The 16,899-nt window shown below is 37.5% G+C and overlaps 1 protein-coding gene across 1 annotated transcript in view; it reads left to right on the top strand.

Moving 5' to 3' along the window:
• The first annotated feature begins 11,133 nt into the window (after positions 1-11,133).
• The window catches only part of LOC122033828, a 42,019-nt gene continuing 36,253 nt past the window's right edge, over positions 11,134-16,899 (top strand). Inside the window, exon 1 of the mRNA XM_042592992.1 lies at positions 11,134-11,667. Within this exon, the coding sequence (XP_042448926.1) occupies positions 11,134-11,667 (534 nt within the window). The remainder of the gene's footprint in view (positions 11,668-16,899) is intronic.

Here is a 16,899-nt window from a genome sequence, read left to right as displayed (position 1 = left end):
GCTTGTTTGAAGCTTGCAATAAGGTTCCTCATATGAGCTGTTTTACTAGGGGGATAGAATTTGTCAAGAAATTGTTGCTTGCAATGCTCCCATGTGGTGATGCTATTTGGAGCCAAAGAATTCAACCATTGCTTGACTCTATCTCTCAAAGAAAACCCAAACAATAGTAGACGCACTGCCTCTGAAGGAACACCATTCATTTTCATTGTACCGCATATTTCATAGAAGACCTCCAAGTGTTGATTTGGGTCTTCATGCGGTCCTCCACCAAATTGATTTTGCTGCACCATAGATATGATTGCAGGTTTGATCTCAAAATTATTTGCCTCAACTGAAGGCCTTGAAATACTAGATCGAAAACCCCTAGCATAAGGTGCTGCATAATCCTTTAGTGGTCTGTTCGCCATAATAGAATGTTCTTGTTCTTCTTATTGTCTTTGCAGAATTTTTCTTCTATGAAATGTTCTGACTATCTCAGGGTCTAGAGGAAGAAGTTCTCCTATAAAGTTAGATCTTCACATACACAAGAACAAGATGACAAGATATGTTTATAAAAGAAAAAGACAGAGAAAGAGTAAATCAAAAGAAAATAGAGAAAAGTTAGACAAAGAATATTAGAATCTAAAATGCAGAATTAGAATCACAACAGAAAGAAATTGTCAAGAGTGTTATACAAGAAATTTAAAACTTATAAAAACAGAATTCTAACAATTAGTTACAACTATGCAAATGAAAAGAAAGAAAGAAAAATTATGTTTAGTCTAACTCAATTGATAATTCCTAATGTTATAGCGCAGTTCCCGACAACGATGCCAAAAACTTGTTGACCTCCGCAAGTGTACGGAAATGTCGCAAGTAATATAAAAGATTATCATATCCACAGGGACTGGAATAAGCACTAGAAATGTTTCAATGCGAGTTAGCCAAACAACTAATCAATTGGTTTCCAAAAGCTAAAGGTAACTAATGAAAAGTAAACATAGAAATGAAAGATCAACAAACAAGATTATGGGCTATGATAAAGGCATGTTCTAGGAGTTTTGGTTTCTTTGTAAGATTTCTCAATGTAAATGATCTACCAAATCATATTTCTCAATTGTCCAACATTTATAGAAGGTTGCCGGTTCTCTCTTGCAATAGACAACCGTCCTAGAACTGAAATCTATACCTAAATGTGATCAATTAGATATGAACTTATGTTGTCCTTACACGGGCATGTTCCTGTCACGAAGATCCCTCAGATAATCAACACAAAGATCATACTTCTCAACCCATAAGATATAAAGATTAATCCCCAAATCTATCCTACCCTCTTGAATCATCCTATTTTTCCCTAAATCTTATCCCTCAAACGTCCTTACATGGGCTTGCACCTTTCGCATGCTTCCCTCGAAAAATCGAGTGGGAGATAATCTCTACAAGATCCATAGGACATTCAAACAATCAATCTAAAATGAGAATTAGGTCCACATCACAACGATTCATTCAAGATTGAATTGATACAAACAAGACAATATCATAGAAACAAGGAAATGGCAAATCCACAAGAGTTTACATCAATTCATCATACAAATACTCCCTCCATCCTAAAACAAAGAGATCTACTCCATGAATCGAAGAGAGAAATCCGAAAATACAAAGATTACAAGCATTTCTTTGATCCCCAATCCAAGAAGACGAGAGAAAGAAAACTTATCTAAGATGAAGCTTGGTCTTCGGATCCAATCCACGCTCCCGGAGTCGAATCCGTTGAAGATCCTCCTTTAGATCACCGAGAAATCCTCCCAAGATTGGAAGGAAAGACCCAAATCTTCCTTTCTCCCAAGAGGGAGAAGATCCTCTTTTAAATCAAGAAGAAATGCTTATATAGAGATGAGTTTTGGGCGCCAAACGGCCCCGTGGCACTACCGTGTGAGGCTCACACAGCCTGTTCCACTCTCTTCTCTGCTGACCTCACACGGCCGTATCTTGCCTATACCAACGCCCCCTTTGCACGACCGTGTAGATCCACACGACCTGCACTGCCTTCTCCTCTGGAAACCTGACATGGCCATGTGGTACACACGACCAAAACTCTCCTGCTGTCTGGAAACCTCGCACGATCGTGTAGCGCACACGGCCGAGGCTTCTCCTATCTCTGGAAAACTGACATGGCCGTGTAAATCAAGAAGAAATGCTTATATAGAGATGAGTTTTGGGTGCCAAACGGCCCCGTGGCACTACCGTGTGAGGCTCACACAGCCTGTTCCACTCTCTTCTCTGCTGACCTCACACGGCCGTATCTTGCCTATACCAACGCCCCTTTTGTACGGCCGTGTAGATCCACATGACCTGCACTGCCTTCTCCTCTGGAAACCTGACATGGCCATGTGGTACACATGACCAAAACTCTCCTGCTGTCTGGAAACCTCGCACGATCGTGTAGCGCACACGACCGAGGCTTCTCCTATCTCTGGAAAACTGACATGGCCGTGTGATGTACACGTCCCTGCTTCCCTGAGCTTCAAAACTTGACACGGTCGTGTGAGGTTCCCACGGTCATACCATCTTTCTTCTCTGGTGCAGCTACACGGCCTCTCATCCTTACACGGCCTGGGCAACCCCCTATGGTAGGGCCGTGTAGGGTTCAAGTGTCATGGCTTCCTTCATCGCTTTGCTTGCAAATTTGGTCTCAAACATGCATTTTTCGCCAAATTCAACTCCTGCATACAGAAGATGCACAAAAGCATATCTCCGAACAAAAAGAGTAAATATGCTAAAAAGGAAAGCTAAAAGTACAAAAATACATAGATCAAGCATACTCAAAGTATGTGAATGAGCGTCAAAACATACTAATAAGTGTATACAATCTACGCACATCATCAACTTCAATCAAACTACCTGTTCCATTAAATAGATTCCAATTCAAATACTTTTTGTGTAGGAATTGGATCAATGGATGTTGGATAGTGGATGCTCCAGACATATGACTGGAGATAGATTGAAGTTCACAAAGCTCAAATTAAAAGGATTAGGAGTAGTTGCATTCTGCAACAACGGTAAACTAAAGGTAATCGGAAGAGGTAACATCGAACTCAGTTCAAATTTTATTATACGAAAAGTTTTATTAGTTGAAAATTTTAACTTTAACTTACTCAGCATCAGTCAATTATGTTATAGTGGTTACTCAATAAACTTTACCAAATCTGAGTGTATAGTTAAATATGTTTAGAACCCTTAAATCATTCTTAAGGGCATTAGGAGAAATAATGTTTATACAATTAACCTACCAACATCCTCAATAAAATATTTTCTGTCACAACAAGAGGAAACTGAGTTGTGGCACAAGAGACTGGGTTACACTCATACAAGACTCATTTCAAATATGAGTCAAAATGGTCTAGTTAGAGGTCTGTCCAAACTAAAATTTATTGAAAATTCAACTTGTGTTGCTTGTCAACAAGGTAAACAAACCAAGTCAAACCATAAGCTAACCAATCTAAACAGATCTACCTTAATACTTAAGCTCTTTCACCTAGACTTGTTTGATTCAAACGGAGCCAAGTCACTAAGCAAAAACCAATATTGCTTAGTAATAATTGATGACTACTCAAGATTTACTTGGGTAAAATTCATAAAAACTAAAGATGAAACTTTTGAAGTATTCAAAATCTTTTGTAATCTAATAGAAAATGAAAAAGATACTCAGATAAAAAGAATAAGAAGTGACCATGGGGGAGAATTTAAAAATTATAAGTTTATTGAATTTTATGAAATTAATGGATATCAACATGAATATTCTTGCCCTAGAACCCCCCAACAAAATGGTCTAGTAGATCGTAAAAATAGAACCCTACCAAAAGCCGCTACAACCATGTTAAACGAATATAATTTATCGAATCAATTTTGGGTTGAAGCAATTAACATAGCTTGTTATATATAAAATAGAATATTAATTAACAAATTTTAGAATAAAACACCCTATGAAATATATTATAATAAAATTCCTAACTTAAACTATTTAAAAGTATTCGGATGTAAAGTCTTCATTTTAAACACTAAAGACCACTTAGGAAAATTTTCATCAAAAACAACCCTAGGAATATTTTTAGGGTACTCAACAACCAGTAGGGCTTATAGAGTCTATAACAAAAATACCCTAAAAGTTGAAGAAACAATGAATGTAATATTTGATGAAGAAAATAAACTACCCGATATAAGAAATGAAAATGATAATACAGAAAATATTAACTCAAGAAATGCAGAAGATGATGACAGAATTCAACCTGAACCTAATGAATCTGAAGAACCAATTCCTAACCCCAAGTGTAAGACCAACAAGAACAAGCACCAATCACCCATCTGACCAAATTTTGGGTGATCCAACCCTATGAGTCAGAACTAGGTCATCTTACAGGAACCTAAGCCAAATAGCCCTGATTTCTAAAATTGAACCAAAAACTATAGATGAGGCCCTACCAGACCCAGACTGGACCTTAGCGATGCAGGAAGAGTTAGCCCAAGTTGAAAGAAATCAAGTCTAGGAATTAGTACCTAAACCCATTAACAAAATAATAATAGATACTAAATGAGTTTTTAGGAACAAATTAGATTATCAGGGCAATATAGTTAGAAACAAAGCTAGATTAGTAGCCAAAGGGTTCAACCAAGTAGAAGGGTTAGACTATGATGAGACCTATGCCCCTGTAGCCAGACTTGAATCCATCAGGATGCTGCTGGCCTATGCAGCACACAAAGGATTCAAGCTATACCAAATGAATGTGAAATCCGCATTTCTAAATGGATTTATCAAAGAAGAGGTATATGTAGGTCAACTCCCAGGATTTGAGGACTTAGAACATCCAAGTCATGTCTTTAGACTAAAAAAGGCACTAAATGGAATAAAACAAGCTCCTAGGGCTTGGAATGAACGATTGTCTAATTATTTATTAGAAAAAGGATTCCACCAAGGTCAGGTAGATCCAACCCTTTTTGTGAAAACCTTAGAAAAAGAGCTCTTCACAACCCAAATTTATGTAGATGATATAATATTTGGATCAACAAATTCAAAATTTTTAAAAGAATTTACAAACCTAATGGAAAATGAATTTGAAATGAGTTTAGTAGGAGAACTTAATTTTTTTCTTAGGTCTACAAATAAAGCAAACAAAAGATGGAATTTACATCTTCTAAACCAAATATGCTAATGAGTTAATTAAAAAGTTTGGAATGGAAAACTCAAAAAATATTAATACACCTATGACCACTAATATCAAAATTGACTCAGACCTAGAAGGTAAACCAGTAGACTTGAAATACTATCGAAGTGCGATAGGAAGTCTACTGTACCTAACTGCAAGTCGACCAGACATTCTTTTTACAGTAGGTATGTACGCAAGATATCAATCTTGTGCAAAAGAGTCACATCTAACTTATGTTAAAAGAATACTTCGGTAAATTAAGGGAACCCTAAATGTAGGACTATGGTACCCTCGGGCTTGTACCCTTGATCTAACTGACTATTCTAATTCAGACTATGTCAGGTGCAAACTAGATAGAAAAAGTACAAGTGGTAGTTGTCAATTTCTAGGTCAGAGCCTAGTAAGTTGGTCAAGAAGAAAGCAACACTGTGTTGCCCTATCTACCACTGAAGCTGACTACATAGCCCTAGGAGAATGTGCATGTCAATTATTATGGATGATGCATACCCTAAAAGACTACCAACTAGAATATTAGAACACTAAAATTTCAATTGACAACATAAGTTCAATTAATTTAACCAAGAATCAAATTCACCACTCAAGAACTAAACACATAGAAGTAAAACACCATTTTGTAAGGGATCATGTAGCTAGGGGTGATATTGTACTTAACTATGTTGAGTCAAATCAAACCTAGCTGACATATTCACAAAGCCCTTACCTGAACTTGAGTTCAGTGCACTTAGAAGACAAATAGGAATGTGTTTAGTAGAATAGAACTTTTTTTTGTCAAATCAACTTGTTCTTATTGTTTTTCAAAATTATAGGAAAAATAATGTTTTCAAAATTCTAATTTTATTAGACTTTCTAAATTTGGACTTATCTTAGGGCTTACCTTTAGATATCATGTTCCCCTAGATTCAGCCAGAGCATCTCACAAGCACACTAGGCTTACCTTGTTTGTGGTTGAAGAACTTAGAACGGTGTGAGATGCATAGGGTACGACCTAGACTTCAGAATGCTTATTTCTGTGCATCGCAGTAAGTCTGGGCATTAAATATCAAAAATTACATTAATCAAGTTAAGTCATCCAGACCTAGACAAATATAACTAGATCAATTGACTTAAACTTGACTAACCAAGTGAAAGTTATTTCCCTCTAGGTAATCAGCTAGTAGCTAAATGGTTAGACATGCGGTCACGAGGATTAATTGATAAATTTTAACATTTTTAAGTTACTCATGCTTGGACTTTAGGACTTCTTGAACTTATGTGAAAATGGCCTAAGTTGCAACTTTACAAGCTTATGTTGTCTCAAAAGTTTTTTAACTTTGTCTTTTTCGAAGACCTTTCAAAATCTAGATTTTCAAATTACTTTACCAAATATTTCAAAATTTGATAAATATCATTTACAAGGTTTCTAAATTTAACTAAGTTTTTTAAAGTTTTTTTTGCTAAGTACTTTCAAAATTCAATTCTTTTTGCAAAAAGATTTCTAAACTAAGTATCTTTTACTTCTTTCAAAACTTAGCTAAATATTGTTTTAATTAAGCTAAGTAATTTTCGAAAAAGTTTTTGTCTTTTAAAAAGGCGTTAAGAATTTAACGAAATAGTTCGTCAAAGCCTTTCAAATTTAGCATTTTACAAGCCTACCTAGCTTTTTAAACCTTTCAATATTTTTTCAAATTTAGCTAAGTTACTTTTCAAAGTCAAAATAATTTTACTTGGCTAAAGTCATCTTTCAAACTTAATCAAGAATATTAATTTCTACAAGTTAAAGGTTTCACTTAGCTATAAGTTTTACAATAAAATTTTCTAAATATTTTTTGAAAAGTTAAAAACAAGCTAAGGTCATTAATCAATGTTCCTTCTTACTCCCTTGTTTATTTTAATATATGGAAAAGGGGGGAGTAGGGAAAATTCAAAATTCAATTCACAAAATTTAAAAAGAGCTCTCTTATTAAGGGGGGGCATTCAATTCGCAAAATTTAAAAAGAGCTCTCTTATTAAGGGGGAGCCTTCAATTCGTAAAACTTAAAAATAACTCTCTTATTAAGGGGGAGCCTTAAAAGTTTAAGTATGTTTTAGCTTAAGTTATGCTTATTTGCTTAAGCTTGTTTATGTTTCTTACCTAAACTTTGAAGATTGTTTATGCATCAATTTTACTTAACTTTGAGTTTCAGTTGTCATAATCAAAAAGGGAGAGATTGTTGGTGCGGGAAGCATCCGACGATCGAACCCAAGTTTTGATAATGGAAAAGGAGTCAAAATTAAGCTTATTTGTGATCTAACATGTCTGATGGATATTGCAAGAAAGTCCTAAGTGTTCTTAGGCAAAAGTCCTAGCTGCGGTTAGGTAGGATGAAAATCCTAAGGGCTGGTAAACTTAGGTCGTAGGGGGTGGTAACCCTAGGTGAAGGAAAACCCTAGGGGGAGGTAACCCTCGGTCCTAGGGGGTGGTAACCCTAGATGGAGGGAAACCCTAAGGGGCGGCAACCTTAGGTCCTAGGGGGCGGTAACCCTAGGTGGAGGAAAATCCTAAAGGGGGGGGGGGGGGGGGTAACCTTAGTTCCTTGGGGGTGGTAACCCTAGGTGGAGAAAAACCCTAGGGGGTGGTAACCCTAGGTCCTAGGGGGTGGTAACCCTAGGCAGAAAGTCTAGTCGGTCTGGAGGACTAAATAGGCATCAGGTAATCTCTCCTGAGAGGATTAGGTGACGATGCGTTCCCCGCAGAGGGAACAGTAAGCGTTGGGTCGACCTAGGATTTCCGGTCGGAAATCCAAAGTCAAGCCCGGATAGTATGATGATTGTCGATCACTTTATTTATCATGTTTATGTCTGTTCTAACTTTGTCTTACAGGGTATGTTGTTGTTTAGGGACTAACATGTCTTGCAGGTACAAAAGGAACAAGCTAAGCCTCAGATGAACAGTGTCCGAGGCGCCTCTGGTGGAAAATAGAAGTTGGCTGCGAAGAGGAGCTGGAGGCCCCTCGGATGGAGCTGGAGGCGCCTTGGAGAAAAGCTTGGAGGTGCCTTGGACTAGCCATGGAGGCGCCTCAGGCAGGATAAGCGACGAAGGTTTCTGCGCTGATCCACGCGGCTGACTCGGGAGGCTTAGAGGCGCCTTGGATGAGGTTTGAGGCGCCTCCAGCAGTGCATAAAAGGGGTGTTCGAGCAGCTGTGTAAATCATCAAATACTAAAGTGCTTCTACTACAACGTTCTGCTCCAAAAGACGCCCTAAAGTGCTGCTACAAGTCTCCGACGACCCGGAGCTCCGAGATTTCAATTCTATCGTTGGTTGAATTTTTATTATTACTACACTTATTGTAATACATATTTATAGTATCTTTGTGCGATATAGTTGTTGCCCACAGAAAGCGATCAACGTTCGCGGGCCTTGGAGTAGGAGTCACCCTAGGCTCCAAACCAAGTAAAACCTTGGTGTTCTCGTGTGTGTTTGTTGTCTTTCTTTTATTTCCACTGTGCGTAATTATTGATCGAGTGCTATTCACCCCCCCCCCCTCTAGCACATCTCAATCCAACAGTTGGTGCGGGAAGCATCCGACGATCGAACTTGAATTTTGATAATGACAAAGGATTCAAAGTTAATGTTATTTATGATCTGATATGTTTGAATGAGCTTTGTAGGAATGTCCTAAGTGTACTTAGAAAAAAGTCCTAACTGCGATTAGGCAAGTGCAAAAGCCTAGGGGATGGTAACCCTAGGTCCAAAGGGGTGGTAACCCTAGGTGAAGAAAAGTCCTAGCTACGGTTAGGCAAGGAGAAAACCCTAAGGGGCGGTAACCTTAGGTCCTAGGGGGAGGTAACCCTAGATGGTGGAAAATCCTAATGGGTGGTAACCTTAGGTCCTAGGGGGAGGTAACCCTAGGTGGTTGAAAATCCTAAGGGGCAGTAACCTTAAGTCCTAGGGGGGGTAACTCTAGGTGGCAGAAAACCCTAGGGGGGGTAACCCTAGGTCTTAGGGGTGGTAACCCTAGGCAGAAAGTCTAGTCAGTCTGGAGGACCAGTCTGGCAACAGGTATGCTCTCCTGAGTGGAGCAGGTGAAGACGCGTTCCCCGCTGAGGGAACAGTAGGTGTCGGTTAGACCTAGGGTTTCCGGTCGAAAATTCGAAGTCAGAACCGGATGGTCCAATGACTGTCAGACCTTTATTTTTATGTTATTATTATGTGCTAATTTTGTTTTGCAGGATATGTTGTTATTTTGTGGACAAACATATCTTGCAGGGATAAAAGAGCAAGGTTTGCCTTGGATGAACAGTACCCGAGGCGCCCTCCATGGAGCTTGGAGGCGCCTCGGGTGCAAGGGCTAAGGAGAGCACGCTGAAAGGTTGGAGGCACCCTCAAGGAGTACTGAGGCACCTCGAGAAGCCTTAAAGGTGCCCTCCATGGGATTGGAGGTTCCTTCAAGTGGATAGGCGAGACCTGTTCGGCTCTCATCTACGCAACGAATCCGGTGATGATGGAGGTGCCCTAAAGGGGCTTGATGGCACCCTCAGTAGCCTTTATAAGGGGGTCTCAAGCAACAACATTAGATATCACTTACTGAGCAACCTTTCTTCAATGCACTGCTAACGAGACGTTCCGACAAAGCTGTAACAACATTCCAACGACCTGAAGCTTCAAATTTACGATTCCCTTGTACTCGGTATATTTCTTTACAACATTATAAATTGTAATACTTTTTGTAATATTTCTAAACTGATAGTGAATTGTCCAAAGTAAACACTCAACAAGCGTGGGCCTTGGAGTAGGAGTCGCCCTAGGCTCTGAACCAAGTAAAACTAACCTACATACTTGGTGTGTTCTTCTTACATTATTTTTCTTTTATTTCGCTGCATTTACTCAATCATTCTAAAATGAAAATTGAAAGCCACGAGCGCTATTCTCCCCCCCTCTAGCGCGTCTCGATCCAACAATGTTCCCCAAAGAGGGAACAGTAGGCGTCAGTTCGACCAAGAGTTTCGACGAAACTTAAAGTCAGAACTGGATAGTCGGAGGTTGTAAAATCTTATATTATATATATTATTTTATGCATGGACTAATTTTATTTTACAAAAAATAAGGGGCTCAAAAAAGCTGGTTCGAGCGCCCAGAAGGGGTCCAGGCGCCCGGAGTCCTGGCGACGCTAGCTGGTCCGGGTGCCCGGAGTCGATCCAGGCGCCCGAATCCCAAAAGTTATTGCCAAGCTGATGTGGCGCACGCGGAATGGCCGAGCCATGTGGTCCAGGTGCTCGGAGGGGTTCTGGGCACCCGGAAGAGCCTATAAAAGTAGCTTTGATCAGGAGCTTCAACATCACATTCCAAACAAGTTCCACTTCTTCGAGTTGCTCATAAAATTCTTCCACGAATCCAGAATGCTTCGACAACAATTCTTCTAGAGATTTCCACATACAAAGTTGTTGGTATTATTTTATTTAAAAGTTACTTATACTACAACTGTAACCATTTTGTATTGTTTCGGATTGATGAGTGATTGCCCATCGAAAGCACTCTTACGTGCGGGCCTTGAAGTAGGAGTCGCCACAGGCTCCGAACCAAGTAAAATCTTGGACTTGTTAGCATTGCTGTGTTGTATTTTCTTTTGTTATTCCACTGCATATTTACTCAAAACGAACGAATTAGCCACGAGCGCTATTCACCCCCACCCTCTAGCACTTTTTGATTAGTGATTGCCTTTCATTTTTTCCCTCCAAAACTATTTTTGAAAAATTCATTTTCATCTTTTCACCATTAGTCGGTATTAGTGAAATATCGCATTTTCAAAAATTTGTAAATTTTTTTAAAAAATATTTTTATTAATATTTTATTATTATTATTTTTCTCTCGAAATTGGTAAATTGCTATTTTATTTTTCTCCCGCACTACTAATCCAAGACCAAGTCTTGGGACAAGTCTACTTGTTTTTGTTGTGTGCTAGATTTATTAAATAAATGGCATACCAAGATGGGTACAACATCGCACGCCGACCACTCCTGTTCGGTGAGAATTTCGGGTACTGGAAAGACCAAATAGAGCACCAACTGAAGACCCAAGTGGAGATATGGACCATAATCCAGATTGGATTTATATTCCCTACCGAAGAAGATGTGTCCGTCGCCTGTGACAAGTGGGATGCACAGACAAGGAGAAAAATCAAGGCAGATGCAAAAGCAACATGTACTCTCCTATGCGGACTAACAAATTCAGAGCTTGATCGAGTTGAAAAGTTCAACAATGTTAAGGGGTTTTGGGAGAAATTGATCAAGCTTCATGTGATTCCTTCAGAGCCAAAAGACCAAGTTGAACTTGAATTCAAATCTAAGTATGAATCACCAAAGTCAACCTCCGAACCAGACTTAGAAGAATCAAATCATACCGATTTCATAGCCCTAATGGCCAAAGAAGAGATAAATGAATCTGAGTCCAAATTCGAGATGACAACAGTCAAGGGGAAGAATCCTATCATAGATCTAAAAGGTAAAATTGTAAGTTTAAATTTTAAATCTCACATAAATTGTTTTAAGTGAAGGGAGAGAGGGCACTATAGAAACCAGTACCCTACTCATAAGACTTGGACGACACAACTGGAGAAGAAGGAGAAATTGATCTGGAAAGGGAAGAAGGACATTAAATGCTTCAAGTGCAAGTGAATGGTCACTATAAAAGTAAATGTCCAGAAAGAAGACCCAAGAATCCAGGGGCAGAAATCAAGTAAATTTACATTACATAAAAATCCAATTTTTGCAACGCATGGTTTCCCCCTAACTAATTCTACTTACTCTAGTATAGATTTCTCTAGAAAATTATATATGCATACTAATAATACAATGAATAAATTTGATTCAAATCTAAATAAGAACAACTCAAAATTATTTGATAAACATAAAAAATTAACTTTTAGAAATTTAGAGAAACAAAGTAATATTTTAAAAGATAAAATAGATAAGTTAGAAAAGATTATTAATAATTTAACTAATTCACAAAATCTAGACTTGGGTTACAAGTGTAACGTAAAACTTAAACCCTACAAACCAAGCTATAATCAAGTACCTTTTAATTATAAAACAAACTTAAATTAAATCTAAATTTAAACTTAAATTAAGTCTAACCTAATCTAATCTAACTTAAATCTAAACTTAAATTAAATCTAACCTAAACTAAAGTAAATCTAACTTAAATCTAACCTTAAATTAAATTAACTTAGATCTAAACTTAATCAAATTAAAACTTAAATTAAAAGTTAACTTAAACTTGTTAACTTAACTAATAAATTGCTTGACTTGGTTGATCCATGCAAATTACCATGACCATGCATATGCTAAATTGATAAATGTCAATCATGATTATTAATTATATAATCTAGGAAGGTTAGATAAGAACTTAGGCTTGATCTATACTTGACTAATTAGACATGGGAGTTTCAGAAAGAAAAGTAAATATTTAATTTCCTTGAGAGACTTTGTCTAGAAGTGGTGGATGATCCCATACCTAAGAAGGCATAGTGCCTCGCCACAGCCTAGAAGTCAATCATTGAAATAAATATTTAATTAACTAACTGTTAAACCTTAATCTAATTCAAATGTAGATCAATCCTTAGATTTGTAATCTAAATTGAAGATAACATTAACCATCTCACAAAATCCTATAAGGTTCCGTGATTGAAAATCTAGAAAAGGGTGAGATGGACCTAGGTATAAAAAAGTAGTTAACCAAATCCAAATTAATTAAACTCAAATCAATTAAGTTAACTCAATTAAAATTCAATTAAATTAAAAATCATAATTAATTTTAAAATCATAATTAATTTCAAAATATAATTATTTTCAAATATTAATTAACTTTAAAATCTAATTAAATCTCAAATATTAATTAACTTTCAAATCTAATTAATTTTTAAATATTAATTAACTTTCAAATCTTTTTCATTTCCAAAATTTTAATTATTTCCAAATGCTAATTAATCCTTAAATTTTAAATTTACACTTATATTTTAAATTTGAACTTCTTCAAAATTCAAACTTATATTCCAAAATTTGAAATTCAAACTCATTCAAAATTCACACATATATTTTAAAATCTCAAATTCAGTATTTTTTAAAATTCCAATTAAACTTAAATTATATTTAAAATATCATAAATATTTTTTAAAATTATAGATAAAATCATCTTCAAGATTAACTTAACTTCATCTCGCACAAACTCATAAGCTTAAAATGTTTGATAACCTAGAAGGGATGAGATGGAAAATTAGGAAAATAAATAACAACTTTTTTATTTATTTTACATCGTTGGACTCTATAATACCCTAAAGAGCATTCATTTGTTTTTGCCATTAATTAAGGAGAAGTGAAAGGAAGGTTAAGATATTAATTTTTATTTATTTATTTATTTAATTTTTTGTTAAACATTGGTTTTAACTGTTAAACAGTTCAAAAGTTCAAAATACTTCTGAAAGAGGAAGTTTAATTTTTTCCCCTATTTTTGAAAAGAAAACAAATTATTTTTGAAAAGACAAAAAATAAGTTTTGGAAAAAGTATTTTTAAGTATTTTTTTAAAGGAATCATCTTCTTAGCTAAGTATTTTTACAAAGAATTCTTTTTAAAGTTAAGTTTTTATTAAAATCTTTTTAAAGCTAATTTTTTATCAAAATATTTTTCAAACCTAAGTGTTATCAAAATCCTTTTAAAGCTAAGTTTTGATCTAACTCTTTTTCAAAGTAATTATTTTCAAAAGCTAAATTTAGCTAAGCTTTTTTTTTTTTTAAAAAAAAAAAAAGCTAAGTCATTTTCAACTCTTAAAAATTAGCTAAGTTTTAAGTGCTACCCTTCAGGTGGAGGTTAAAGTTAAACAGAGTAATTTTTTTTACTATCTTCATATATTAAACAAACTTTCTCTCTACTTATTTTATTTTTCATTTATGTCAAAGGGGGAGAGAAGTTCAGAGTTAAACATAATTTTTATGAAAAGGGGAGCATAAGGAAGCTTTTTTTATAAATTATTATATTTATGCTCATGATAAAATTCCTTTAATTATCGTTATGTTTTACTTTGAACCAAGTTGCCATAATCAAAAAGAGGAAGATTGTTGGTGCGGGAAGCACCAGACGATTGAACCTGTGTTTTGATTATGTCAAAGGGTCCAAAGTTAAGTTGTCTTGTGATATAACAAGGTTGATTGAGCTAGCAGGAAAGTCCTAAGTTATCTTAGGCAAAAGTCCTAGTGGACTCTAGGCATGTGGAAAACCCTAAAGGGTGGTAACCCTAGGTCCTAGGGGCGGTAACCCTTGGTCCTAGGGGCGGTAACCCTTGGTCCTAGGTGCGGTAACCTAGGTGATGGAAAGTCCTAGCTGCGGTTAGGCAGGTGGAAAACCCTAGGGGGTGGTAACCCTAGGTCCTAGGGGAAGGTAACCCTAGGCAGAAAGTCTTGGGGGGTCGAGCGTTTTGGGCAAAATCATAGAGCCGGGGACTCTAGGTTAAAATCCTGGTGGTCGTGGACTGGGTGGAAGTCTGAACGGGTCGTGGAGCTGACGTCCAACATGAAGACCTGAAGCCTCGGTCGCAGAGCAAAAGTTCAGTCGATCTGGAGGACCAGATTGACAACAGGTAACTTCTCCTGAGAGGTGTAGGTGAGGACGCATTCCCCGAAGAGGGAACAGTAGGCGTCAATTCGACCAAGAGTTTCGACAAAACTCAAAGTCAGAACCGGACAATCGGAGATTGTCAAATCTTATATTGTATATATTGTTTTATGCCTGGACTAAATTTATTTTGGATAAAATAAGGGGATGGAAAAAGCTGGTCCGGGCGCCTCGAGCTGGTATGGGTGCCCCGAGCTGGTCCGGGCGCTCGGAGTTGATCCAGGGGCCCAGAACCCAAAAGTTATCGCTAAGCTAATCTGGCACGCGCGGAGTGGTCGAGCCACGTGGTCCAAGTGCCCCGAGGGGTTCCGGGCGAACAGAACAACCTATAAAAGAAGCTTCGACCAAGAGCTTCAATATCACATTCTAAACAAGTTCTGCTTCTTTGAGCTTCTCAGAAAACGCTTCCACGATGCCCGAAATCTCTGACAACGATTCTTCTAGAGATTTCCACATACAAAGTTGTTAGTATTATTTTATTTAAAAGTTACTTGTACTACAACTATAACCATTTTGTATTGTTTCGGATTGATTAATGATTGTCCATCGAAAGCACTCTTACGTGCGGACCTTAGATCAAGTATGAATCGTCACACGCTCTGAACCAAGTAAAATCTTGGGCTTGTTAGAATTGCTATGTTTTCTTTTCTTTTGTTATTTCACTGCGTATTTACTCAAAATGAATGAATTAGCCACGAGCGTCATTCACCTCCCCCCCCCCCCTCTAGCGCTTTACGATCCTACAATCTTGATGAAGAAATCTATATGGTACAACTAGAAGGTTACGTTGCTGAAGGCCAAGAGAATAGAGTATGTAGACTTAAGAAGTCTATATATGGGCTAAAGCAAGCATCAAGATAATGGAACATAAGATTTAATGAAATTATTTTATCTTATGGTTTCGAAAATGATCGATGAGGATCATTGTGTTTGTTGGGGATCTTGTGGCCGGCTAGAAGGGGGGTTAAATAGGCAATGACCCCAATAAGTCGCTTCCTACGTATTTGTTAGTGTGCAAGTGGAAATACAAATACTAATCTGAATACGAAAGCTAAAGAACAAGAAAGAAACAAGCAAACAAACCAACACGTTGATTTACGTTGTTATGAGATAAAGCTCCTACTCCACTGATGCCCGTAAGGTGGATGATCCCTATCCATTGGTGGATTAGTCCCCGAAAACTCCGGCTAGCACAATCCTCCTTGTCGATGGAGAAACCTTGCTCCAACTCGACCAGGAACACACGGATTACTACGTAGGCTTGGAGACTCTAATTAGACTTTAACCAAGTCTAATTTATTTACCTTGGCTAGTCATCCCAAGCTCCTTCTTATAGAGTTTGGAAGAAAATAGCCCTACTGTTTTACCGTTACCAGTCGACTGGTGCCAGCCCAACGGCACTCCAACAGCTCTTTACCAGTAGGCTGATCCTAGCTGTTTTGGGTACAGAAGCTCTCTGTGCTCACCCTTAGTTGACTGATCCCAGTACCAGTTGATTGGTACAACCCTAAACCTAGGATTCCCCTTCCCGAGTACATTTCTCTCAGCACTCGGACCCTCACGACTCACTTGACTCTTCTTTGCAGCTTTGACCTCTTGCCTTCAAGTCTACTTCCTTTGACTCTTGTCCCTCGGATGCATCCAAGCCCGTGGCTCATCCCAATGTCATCCATCGCGTATGCCTCGAAGTCACTTCCCTCGGATCTTGCCTTCAAACCTTCTTCCTTTGGCTCTCATCCCTCGGATGCATTCAAGCCCACGGTTTATCTCAATTGTTAGGACCCTTGGCGGCCGTCTAGAGAGGGGGTGAATAGCCCCTGCACAAATCAAGCAAAAAAAACCTTTCTCAAACATATAACTTAATTAAACTAACACTTGCATATAAAACAATAAGGAAACTGAAAAGAAAGAGGCTCACAGATTTACTTGGTTATAATCGGGGAGGTTGTTAATCTAAGGAAGTTAAAGTGTACTTAAATATCTCTTTCAGGTGAAGAAGCCTCTTTACAACAATCAAATCTCACAAGACAAAGCTAAACAAGAATTAAGAAAAAGGGCACAAGTGTTGTTTGGATATT

Source organism: Zingiber officinale, chromosome 11B, assembly GCF_018446385.1.
Source record: "Zingiber officinale cultivar Zhangliang chromosome 11B, Zo_v1.1, whole genome shotgun sequence".
Classification (NCBI taxonomy): Eukaryota; Viridiplantae; Streptophyta; class Magnoliopsida; order Zingiberales; family Zingiberaceae; genus Zingiber; species Zingiber officinale.
This window is presented reverse-complemented; position numbering and strand designations above follow the sequence as displayed.